This window comes from Anneissia japonica, unplaced genomic scaffold, assembly GCF_011630105.1.
Source record: "Anneissia japonica isolate Jap-2015-1 unplaced genomic scaffold, ASM1163010v1 scaffold288030_len866700_cov218, whole genome shotgun sequence".
Classification (NCBI taxonomy): Eukaryota; Metazoa; Echinodermata; class Crinoidea; order Comatulida; family Comatulidae; genus Anneissia; species Anneissia japonica.
This window is the reverse complement of record NW_022728334.1, coordinates 556,407-569,113: the sequence shown is the minus strand read 5'-3', so window position 1 is coordinate 569,113 and position 12,707 is coordinate 556,407. Positions and strand designations below refer to the sequence as shown.

General features: G+C 33.6%; 1 protein-coding gene across 1 annotated transcript in view; it reads right to left on the bottom strand.

Annotated features, from left to right (window-relative positions):
- Window positions 1–3,031: 3,031 nt before the first annotated feature.
- Window positions 3,032–12,707, bottom strand: part of LOC117114077 (flotillin-2-like) — an 18,146-nt gene continuing 8,470 nt past the window's right edge. The window contains exons 4-9 of the mRNA XM_033257617.1: window positions 11,462–11,694; window positions 10,359–10,478; window positions 9,045–9,259; window positions 8,724–8,907; window positions 8,147–8,290; window positions 3,032–7,203 (exon numbers count right to left, since the gene is read on the bottom strand). Of these exons, the coding sequence (XP_033113508.1) occupies window positions 7,174–7,203; window positions 8,147–8,290; window positions 8,724–8,907; window positions 9,045–9,259; window positions 10,359–10,478; window positions 11,462–11,694 (926 nt within the window). The 3' untranslated portion in view covers window positions 3,032–7,173. The remainder of the gene's footprint in view (window positions 7,204–8,146; window positions 8,291–8,723; window positions 8,908–9,044; window positions 9,260–10,358; window positions 10,479–11,461; window positions 11,695–12,707) is intronic.

The following is a 12,707-nucleotide window of genomic DNA, read 5'->3' as shown; positions in this document are numbered from 1 at the left end:
GATGCACCATATCTTCTGCAACAAACAGCCTCAATATGAAACACATTTTATACCCTTTTTGTGGAATGATTTTATAACATGAATCTCCTCTTTACAGCAAATAGTCAGTGGCAGATTCAAGGGGTGGGGGAAAGCTGGTCTGCTCCCCCACCCCCAAATTGTTAAAATTTAAAAAAAAATTGGGAAAAAAAGAAAATTCTTCTCAAAATTTGAGTCTTAAGAGTGGCATTTCCAGCCATCTAGAGGTGCCATAAACATAAATTTTCTTACCTCACCCCCAACCATGGTGGGGCTGAGGAAGTATTATAGACCCTCCATCTGTGAAAGTCCCTCTCTGGGCCCCCTCTATTTTAAATTTCTGGATCTACCACTGCTAGTAGTCACAGAATCATGCCCATACATAATCCACCACAAAGAAGCTGTGAGTTATGGGCTTTTCTCCTACCTTTAAAACCAATAAACAAACAAAACCTTTTCACATTGTTCAAGGTATATTAATGTATACCAGAACGTCCCAGATGGATCAAGTGTTTTAGAAAGGCCCGTCAAAATTTTCCATATTTCAGAAGTCCCAATTAAAAATTTAAAAAAAACCCCTTTCTTTTTGTCTAGGTGTGTTCTGATGTGAAAGCACTCAACTTAAAAAGTACTGTAAAAAACGGAAATGTTTTCTTGATACCAAGAATGTTTATGCATTGTTTTTTTGCAAGTTTTATAGTAAAAAAATACTGAAAACTGCACATTCAGTCTTCCTGAGCACCGTAAAACCTCGAATAGAAGCTCAATGGGCTTAATCTTGAGAAGCTCATCTTGAATTGAAGCCCCCTCTTTAATTTGCAAATGTAGCCTAAAAAATAAGCCCATCATGGTCTTATTTTCGAGATAGTATAGTGCAGACTCTGTACATGAATTTCAATCAAAATAACTTTAAAAACATGCTTGGTGCTAGTAATACACTCCATAATACAGACATGTAACAGTGGCCCTATTTATTGTTTTATAATAATGATTTCCAAAAATTTACAGCATTCATTTTGAAAAAAAGCCCCCCCCCCCACCTCTTTACATTACAAAAGTAGTGTCGAAAAGAAGCCCATTTCAAAAAGAGGCAAATAAAAACAAAAAACAAAAAAAACAAAAAAACAGAAGCCCTGGGCTTCTATTCAAGATTTCAGGGTATTAAGTTATTAATATTAACCATCTAAAAATATTTAAAAACTCTTTTCTCAGCATAAACATATGGCCATCCTTTAAAGCACCCTGCTGTCTGTAGCAGGGCAAATGTGTATCCCATCTGTTCTATTTTCTCTATGGTAGTAGTGAGTGCACTAGGCTGGTGGCTGTCATCCCTCTGATATTCTGCATTTTGTTGTGCCATTTATTTATATATTTTTTTTGTGATGTAAAGCACATAAGCTATTTTTTGTATTATGGGCTATACAAGTGTCACATCACCCTCACCATTAAATAATGATGATGATGCCAGGGGTCCCAAGTCTCCCGGAAAACATGCGCGAGTCTCCTTGAAATCGGGAAGACATCCCGCACGCAAGTAAGACTCTCCAAGAAATTAAGTCATCTCCCGCTATTTGCATGTTTTCACTGCTTTATTATTAATTGTCTCACGGAAGTCAGTGCCAATGTGTATCACAATGAGCAGCAAAATAAATTAAAATGTTATGAAAGCTCAGTAACCAGATCAGTGGCAGAATCAGGGAAGCCCCCCCCCCCCCCACCAATTTTTTTTTTAAATAAAAAAAATGTGGAGAAAAAGAAAATCATATTCAAAGTATATTTCCGGGCCATTGGCGCCACAACTGCTCCCGGAATTGACTTGTTGAATGGCCTGGCGGTTAGCAGGGACGCCGCAAGCTATAGCCATAATATCGGCGCTGGTTCGAACGGCACGCTCGCCTATGGTTCTGGTGGTAGAACAAGTCTTCTCGGATAAGGACTATAAACCGTAGGCCCAGTGTATACACTGTCTCTTATACTCATCTAGATGTGTATAAGAACCCAGTACATCCTTCGAGACGAGTAGGGGGTTACCCCGGTGTACTGGAACAGACAGCCCCTGTGGTGGACGACGAGAGTTGCTGGTACTGGGTTACCGGGTAGCACAGACACGAAGGGACCCTTGGGGGCGAAGAAAGTCATTGGTCGAGTTCCTAGTCCACATAGATGGATATGTGCGCTATATAAAACTATACTATTATTACTATTATTATTATTATTATTGTTTCAACTTGGGTTGGGACCCCTGATGTCATAAGAGCACACCATGCTGTTACTATCCCATTTACCAGAAAACCCTTTAAAAGGGCATTCAGTTGTGTTGGTGAACCAGTTTTTGCCAGAATCTTATCTCAATAATCCAATTAAACATCAAAGAAGAATACCTCTACTTAAGAATCATTATCAGTAAATAGAAATCAGTTATTCACCTGACGGATGGGTGGGTGGATAAGTTTTTTGGCTGCATAAAAATTAATATATTACAGACAATGGGTATGATATTGATAGACTACTATATCAGGAGTTGTTTGTAACAAGCGTGCTACTAATATCATAGCAAAGTTAGATAACTCTTGATCAGTTATCATCCAACTTATCACATTAGTGGATAGTCAAATTTAATAGGAACCTATACATTGTATTAATTTAGCCCTTGGAAGAAGATTAAGGTCAGTGCATTCCAGGACAAAATAAACACAAAGGCACCATAGTGCCATTATATAAAAAATAATACAATAATATAACTAATGCACATTATTAGAAAATCAATACTAATATCAAAATAAATCCTTAATAATGTTAATGCAGATAATAACTTGAAATGGTTCATTTAGGGATACACATTGAATTGTCATTGAAATTGATTGAATAAAATGCTTCCATAATTCACACAATATCTGAAATATCAATACATTCTACATTTTAAAATTATTAGTTTTGGTTTTGGGAATGAATATGTAGTGATTTTTATAAACATGATTGTAAATCCAAAGACAAAATGAATAACAGAAAAATGTTTCTGGAACTCTGTACAAGAAGATGGCTTTTATTATGCCAAAGATACAAATAAAACTGGAAGTATATACAATTCTCAATATGATTAAAATGCACAATTACTTGCAAAATACTACCTAATATTCAAAATGAAATCTTTTTTCCAAATCCTCTCACCGCTTTATCAATTCAGTAATATTTTCAACTAGGATATTTTGTTTAATTAAATAAACAGCTTCTCTGTAAAGGCCTTAGTTTCAGTACATTGTTTATCTATCCTTTTGGATGTCAATAAAAAAAAAATTGAAATTATCGAAGATGGACTTAATCAATGTTTGCTTTTCAAAATGTTGTAGGGTACATTGACAAAAAACTGCTTATAATAAAACACAACTTGTATACCTCATCCATAGTTACAGTGTTGTAAAGCTTTTAAGAAATTATGCAGCAAAAGAAATTGTCCATTTGGTGTAGTCAAAAATAAAATTTCATATGTATAACTAAAGATCCATCATTATTGTTTGTTTATTTCATATTATAATGTTAACTTATACATCATATTAATGCCTTTAAAAAAATCTTATATAAAGAATATGACATGATAAAACACATATACCCCTTTCCACTTTCAATTTTGTACTTCATATTAATTATCAAATTGTTCTTTTTTTTTGCACAAAACTGCAATGTTTTTATATGCATTAATCTATATTTTCAACAAATAAAAGTATAATTAATTGCATTGTAAATAATTTTGTTCAATCGCAAAATAACCTCATTTACTTGAAAACAATACTGTCACGTTTTATATATTGTCACATTATATATTTTATAGTCACTGAATTGGATGTTTCAAAATTGTTGCAAAACCATGGATATTATTACAATTCATTAGTTATAGAGTAATATTAACTTTTAAAACAATAAAAAATAAGAATAACCATACATCCCAGCAATAAACAACATTAAAATTGGAATATAAAAATCCAAGCATTGCATACCACATGAAAAGTTTTGTTTCTAAAAGTGTTCAAACACAATAATGATCTCTTTGGTTCATAAACACCAACTGTATTAAACCACTGTCAAATCAAAACTAAAATGTTTTTATACACCGATTCACTTCTTATGAGTATTTTCCACAAGGTATGACATACCGTAGCAGTGTCCATTAATGATATTATCATTCATAAATATCCTTTTGTTTTAAGGAGGGGGATGTCAACTAAATTAATGAAATTGGTGGGCGGTTTAACACTGTTTACAATACAATTTGTCATATTCGTTTCCAAATTCATATAGTTTTAAAACCAGTAAATTATTTTTGGAGATTTGCTTACAACTACTGTACCGACCCTTGTGAAAAGATCAAGCTGTACAATGTTGTTTCAAGTTGTTCGGAGACCAGAATGATTCTGTTTATAATTTGACTTGATTAAATTTGTAATAAATTTTTGACTTCCTCTGCACACATCCAGTTTAGTTTGCTGTGCCAAAAATTAGTGTGGAAAACAGACAAAAGGATGTCATAGTCCTGGAATGCATACATTAGCACACTGAAGTTGATGATAATGATGCTCCTCACTTTCATAACATCTTTTAGTTTTGCAATTTAAAAAAAAAAAAAAAAATGTTTTCTAAGAACACATCCAATCACTATTATCAAAACTCATTGAATTACTGTATATTAAATTATTATACTTAAATGAATCAAAGCTAAAACACAAAGAATTAAATGCAAAGAATTTTGACTAGTTAATCTATTGATACTATATTATAGACATTGATTATACAGTATAACAAGACATGAGGCCTACACTGGGTACAGTATTATCATTTTACAATATAGAGTAAAATTATAATTATCCCATTACCTCATATTTATAACTAGATAATTACCAATCACATCAATTGAAAACTAGGAATTTTGAAGTCATCTTCAAAATCACTAAATCAAAGAATAAAAAGTGAGGCTCCAGACTAAGAAAAAAGCTTACAATGATTATGACAACAATGATAAATTCAATACAACTTAGCTTAGCTGAATTGGGGCCCATGGTCTTGGCAAAAACATGCTGATTAACATTCAGGAAGCTTCGTTCCAGGGACAGAGGCTTCTGTCAGTGAGGGCTCATAGAAGTTACGCCACTTTATAACTGAGATAACAATATGCTAAATTCTATTATTAAATATCTCAAAACAGATGAATTTAGTTTAAAAAAATTGTCTCAAATAGATAAAGTGCTACATATTACAATTATTTGTTATTTTTCGAACAAACCAAATATAAATACTAACTCATGTAATTATGCATATTTATAGGTTCTAGTATACACCAGTCACTGAATTAATCAATAACATAATTCATTACATGAAATGCTAATCAAGTCTTTTACCAATCAAATACTGGCAACAAATATACAATATTGATCTAACATTTACTCAAGATGAGGGTTGTTCCATTTATCTAAAAGGGGTGGTCACTCTACTGAAAATTCTATATATTAAAATGACAGACTAAATGGATTCTTAATTACATATTAAACAAAATTCTTAAACCTGCTCCACCTAAAATAGAAAGGCAACTTTTAGAAAGAATTATGCAATATTGTGACTTTTTACCAGGGGAACTTGAATACCAAAATTTGCATATTACATTAATGTACTAAAGTAGAAAATGCTGAGTGCTATTACAACTGCTTCAGATTTGGTATGTTCCTGAGATGAAACAATATATAGTAATATAGAGAGCCATGCAAAAGGTTATGACTGTTCAAAGGCTGGGAAGAGGGTGGAGGTATTTCACTTCCTAATACCTACAACTTTGTGTAATCATAGGATTGAATATGCAGTGTTCTCCTGAAGCCATTTTAGCCATCAATTTTACCAGTAAAAATAACCGGCCAACTGATAAACATTTTGTGTATTGTAAAATATATTTAAAAAAAACCACTGATTACTCCTAGGTAGTCTAGGCTGACCTTCTTACAATAAATAAACAATATTTCAGTCTATGCCTAGTCTACGACTGTATGTGGTGTTGTTTTTTCAACAAGTCATTAAACCCCATTCAAAAAAGTGTTAACACCTTTACACTGTATGCATAGCTGAATTTTTATGGACAAATTTAATGGTAAAAATGTTTCAACTTAGAGAACACTAATATGTATGTAAAACTAAGGATTAGATTATATAATTTATAGAGGAAAATTAAGGAATAGAATGTATACCATTAGAGTAATTGAACTGTGTTATGCTGTATCAGTGCGGATCCTGTTAACAGGATAGCAGATCCATATACAGTAAATGCAACATTACATAGTGCATCAGTATAGTTAACTTTAACAGGATAATGGATCTAACACCATTAACATTAGGGATTTAGCGATGGGCGTCATATGACCTAACTTGGGTGTTTGATAAAAACAATCCACTGACACAGCGGTGCTTTACATGAAGATTTCTATCACGGCTATCCCTTGTTTACTGCTGTAGAGATCATCATAATTCCCAGTAAACTATAGCACATTGATTGGAAATTAAACTGAAGAATTTTGCCTTAATATTTTGCTAATGCTGGCCACAAAGATTCAAATTTTTCGACAAATGTTAGGTCTAGGCCCCTGCACATCTACGGCATGGTTAGGTATGCATGATGGTTTTCGACCCACAAACTACGCTGCGATGTTACGGCCAGCTAAGGTTTATGAAGGATCACTTAAATTTCAAAGCATACAATCCAAGGAGAACGCTAAGGTAAGTAAATAGTCACTATTTTGAACAATCGTATTGCCTTTCCTAGCCATTTACTTCTAACGATAACAGTGGGTGGTTGTTTTTGCAACCATAACATTATCTTTTCCTACGCAATTGCACTATAATGTTTTTCATGTATACCCAAGTTAGGACACATGACTGCCTGTTAACAATCATCGCTAAACCCTACCCACCCACTCATACGTTGTTCAACTCCAAGGTGATAAACCCTGTAGATATAAAAATATGAAATATACATACCGATATGTTTACTAATGCTGCTGAAATGTATTCTATAATGGATAAACAAGATTAACATACAGGTTTTCTACAAGACATGACTACATGATTGCTTGTCACTCACTGACTGGTGTTTTTACTCCCTATGGTTGAGAGTAGCTGCTATGATTAGTGGGCTCCTGGAATCTTTTGCAGCAACTGTGGAATAGCAATGTAAAAAAAAATAACTTAGTATCAGTATAGTGAATTAATATAAGTCAGTGTCTACTTTCCAAAAATTATTAAAATATTGATACATATATAACTAATTGAGGCTTGCCATTCCAAACCACCGTCAGTGACCAAAATGTTCGAAAATTTACTTTTTACTATATTTATATTTTTCACATCATAAGCTTTAAAATGATAGGTTTATTTACGGGAATCGATTTACTGTTTCCAAAGTTATGAGTAAAAGTTTTACAGCTTCTCTGTACTGAATTATACAATACTGGCACATTCTTATACTAAGTACGCAGTTTAACATAGTGACAGTATTACTGGTTTTGGGATGGTGAGGCCTCAATTGAAAAAATTACAGTAAAAAGTTGTACTGTAGTTGGGCTCCGTATTAATTCATAATTCACAGACTATTCAAATTTAAATTTCTGGCGATATCAATCAGTGGTTGGCTGCGAGGTAGTGCATAACATCATTTACATAATGCTCAACGACCAAAAATGATATGAACACACAGGACTACCACTTTAATCCGATTTGATTTGAAATATGTCAACATCCTGAATTAGCTATCCTATGATTAACTGTAAGGTAGTATTAAGCAATATACGCATATTATACAAATATTTTCTATACATGAAGTCAATATGAACACATGACAATATCATTTGATTCTAAAATGTAAACATGCTGTGATTTCCATCCTATGATTGGCTGTCAGTAGCGCTAAGCATAATTTACATATTAACGTTCTGCCATTACAATGAATTGTATACACAATTATCACAAGAACACATCGTCTTGTAATCGGGTGTGAAGTACTCCAAAATACAATACAGACAATGAATGCGTGACTGAAATGAACACGCCAGACTCTCACATAGGATTTTTGTATTAATAATATCAAACATGAAGCACTTACTTTGCTGATATCACTTCCTGTCAATGCCTTGACAGCCGGGGGTAATTGACTGAGCAACTTGGTCACTTCAGTTGTTGTGCGATCATCTCCCAGCAACACAATTTCATCAGTCTTGGCCAATGGGGCAGCAACCTCAGCAGCAATCTGGTAAAAGCAACAAAAGCGTAATTAATAATCGGTTGAAACTATAAACATGTGATGGTTTATGTATGACATTCATTTGATAAGTTATAAATGCTTTTATAAAGACTACAGAAATCGTGTTTGGTACATAGAATAAGACTGGAATTAAACAAAATGTAGGACTAGAATTAAACCAGTAAAAACTATGTAGTACTTTAAACATTATTATACACTTTTTTTATGCCACAGAAAATACACCTTTCTATCAGAACCTGGAATTTAAAACTTCAACTTAAATTTGAATCAATTCTTGAATGAACTGTAAATAACTGATCAGATATCTTTTTATTGTACTTATGTACTATTGGTGTAATTTTTAATATATTTATTCATTCTGTCATTGTACTGTTGGATGAGACGGAATATAAAGAAGTTTTTTCATTTTTTGTTGTACCTTGGGTAGGGAGTCGAGTACTAGGCTCATCATAGCAGCGTCTCCATATTGCTTGTAGGCAGCAGCCTTCATTCTCATGCGTTCAGCCTCTGCTTTACCTGTAGCTTCAATCGCTGATGCCTCTGCTGCCCCCAACATCTTGATCTTCTCTGCATCAGCTCTTGCTGCCAACACGGTATGAGTTCTGAAGAATAATAATAATTGTTAATATATGTGTAGCATTGCAGTTTATATGGAATCATTTGATATATTTTAAACCTTTTTAAAATTTGTTAAACTTCAATATGGGTTTTACAGTATTACCGATCGCTCATGGCTTACCTCATACCATCAGCTATCGTTTCTACTCTGTATGATTCCGCTTCAGCTGGTCGCTTGATTGTCGCAATCAATTCCTTCTCTTTCCTCTGGATCTCACGCGATTCAATGTCGATCAGCTTTCGCCGTTCTACGACCTCAATTTCAATCTCCTCACTACGAATCTTCTGCTTTTCTTTTGCTGCTTGTAGTTCATACGCCAACTGGGCCTCAGCATTCTGGCAGATGGAAAATTCATGAATTCAGTTATCTGTTTCTTGGGTTCCAATTCAAATGAGGTCAATAAAATATTTATCGAGCCAAATCAATCCCAGTGCAATTCCTTAACGATAACGTTTATCAATATTTGAGCACCGTTATGTCACTCTAGTGTACAGTGTACTCAATATGCACTGTTATAATGATGTTATTATAATTGAGTAGAAAAGCAATTAGACGACCAGACATCAGATTCAAATATGTATGTAAACGTGATATGATAAAGCTGAGTGGGAGAAGGTGTAATTAAATCGGAAGACTATGGCGAACAAGATGTATTATGAATGCAGAAAGGAAAGTAAAGAGAAACTACGAGAAAATATGACAGAGAACACAGAAAGCGCAACTGCCATCGCCTCACTTGTGCCAAAACCGCAAAAAAGACTGCCACTCTAGAATTGAGCTTCTTGTCAACTCAGAAAATGGTTTTCACAACCAATATTAAAAGTGGTTTTTACTGGGGGTTTTTTTTTGTCTTAAACACATCACCAGAATAAACATTATGCATTTTCTCACAACATAAGCTTGCAAATATATAATGCTATAAGATTATGACCTTTGGCCAACAAATTATAATTTTCTCCTGTTTAATAAAGTGAACTGATAAACATCAATCATTTGACTTTACCTGTCATTGATACTGTGTTAAAAATTCAATATTTGAATTAATTATTTTGCATACTTTAGTATTTAGTTATTAGCATTTGCTTGAAGATTAATTAGAAAGAAAAACAATAAATTTTCATTGCTAACAATAATAGAGGCATAATATTTTTCCAATATTTTTGTTTTTGCCTTAAAGTAGCTGGCACAGAATTTAATATTTTTGTAGTAAAAGTCTTTATTAAAGTAATTAAAATCTTTTTAAACCATTTGTCTTCAGTGGAAGTGGATACTTTAATTTATCCTTTTAAACTGTATGTTATAATTGTTTCCAAGATTTTTTATCATAAATAGCATACCTTAAATGTAAGATAAACCAAATATCATGGGCATAATTTACCATGTCATGCTTTTTCTTTTTTTTCAAATAACTGGTCAAAAAGGACATAAACCTACCTTAGAATTTACTTCCCTTTCGTAACCTGCCTTCAACATTTGAAACTGTCGGTTAGAGTCGGCAATCTTTGTGTCGGCATCATATTTCTCGTCCAACATCGCTTTCTCGCATTCTGCTTCCTGCAAAATTAACAAAGTAAAGCTTGATAGAGTAGCTATGCCAATATCGCAATATGAACATTAATACAGTAAACATGAATAAGTGTAGGGACGGCAACAAATAAACACACAAGAATTTTCCTCCAATTTCGCAATAGGTCTATCTGTGACAAATATATAGTAGGCACTACTGGTTAGGTACAAACTAATTTATGAGAGGGCACACAATCAGGCTGTTGATCGAAATCTATTCTTAGGAAGTAAGAAATCTGGTAAACAGTTACAGTAAACCAGATTAATAATGCTTATTTAATTATGGGATAACTTAGATATTCAATCAAAAACTGCACAACAGCATAAAGTCAAAATTTATGCCAATAACCGACTGGTTTATAAGATGAGTATATCAACTCTTTTTTGTAAAGTTAGTCAGAAAATACAAAGTATGACTTTAAGGTAGTCCTCTATACAGCTTGGGAAAATATCTTTGAACAAGCAATTATATCAATGCAATATCACTCCAGGATGTAATACATGATTTGAAATGGCCAAAATATGGCAACTTGCCAAAACATAATGTTACTACAGTATATTAATAATACACACATTTGTTAAAAGCAGATCAGAACATCATACTGATAGTGATACGATGAGGTCAGATCAAAACATGTCTATTGTATATTTAAACTTTACATTTAACCTTTGCATTAATTTCACTTACTATATATTTGTTTTATTTATATTTCTTTAAAATTAATAGAAAAATATGATACAAAAATAATGCAAAGTATAAAAAAATCAACTGAAGGCAATCAATGAGACTAATACAGTAGGCATTTTAGAAAACAACTAAAGACAATGTGATTAGGAATTGGTTCAAGACTGGATAACCGTAGCCATTGCCTTAAAAAAAAACAAATGATGATATAGATCAACACATGATGAAGAAACAAACACGAAGAATAAAATGATGGTAAAAATGAAAAACATTGTTTGAAACTTACTCTAATACCGGCATCTCTGTGAGCTTCAGCCACACCGATATCTGCATCTCTTTTGACAACAGCGGTCTGCGCTTTTCCGAGGGAATCCAAGTAGTCGACGCGGTCAAAAACATCTTTGATGGTGAAACTCAAGATCTCGATTCCCATACGGCCGACATCTGGCGCGGCCACTTCACGTACCAACTGGGCAAACTGGTCTCGATCTTGGAAGATGGCTTCCACGCTGAGAGTACCTGCAAGTGAAACGAAGATTGGAGATGATTAAAGATGATGATAAGCTTTCCATACCACAAGCACAGTCACAAAAATGTCAATAACCAAATACACTTTTCAAATTATACAGTATACAGTAAATTGACAAAAATTTACATTATAAGTCAATCGTTACGTCATCACTGCAACTCCCAATGTTATCTGCCTATCCCCCACAGTCCAATAATTTCTCACATAGTGGATGCTTGACTTGATTTGTTTACAGTAGGTTCGTGTGCAAATAAAATACCCAATTTTTGCATCACTGCAAAGATATCGTGCACCGCGATGAAAGTTGAATTGTAATTGAAGACTTTTATAAAACAAGGTTAATTATAACCCGAAGAAAGTTACTTCAAATTCAATATTAAGTATGAACAATTAAGGAATTCATTGAATCAATGGACCCTCATAAACTAAAGAAACTGAACATTTAACAGGAATATTCTAGACCTATTTTAATAAAGATTTAAGGAATGATATTAGGTGTAGGTCCATGGCCAGGTAGGCAGGGAGGCCGCCGAGTCCTCAGCACATGCACAGCTAAATGTAAATACGCACATAATATACTGATCATATCACTAGAGCAACCGATGACTGCTACAACAGTTGGTTATCAAAACTAACATTAAAAGACGGTGATTGACTTATAAAGTAATTAGTAGAGCATGCATCGTACACTAGCGGAAAAGTATTATACTTAGGTTAAATTTATTGACTTATTTGAGACTGTCAGTCAGAATTCTTTTTTTAAAAAATATTTTAAACAATTTGTGAGTTTGTTTGGTCATTCTTTTGAATGTTTGATCATGGAGGTATTATTGAGGAAGAGATCACTCGGCAAAGCTACGCGCACGCAGCGCTATGCAAATGAACCAAGATCAAAGTTGCCGCAGCGCGTAAAGAACGTTTGCACGATGCCTTTGAAGTCTTATGTGTTCCCCGCCATCAAATTTTCAACAGGCATAGTTGACCAAAAAATTGAACATGACGA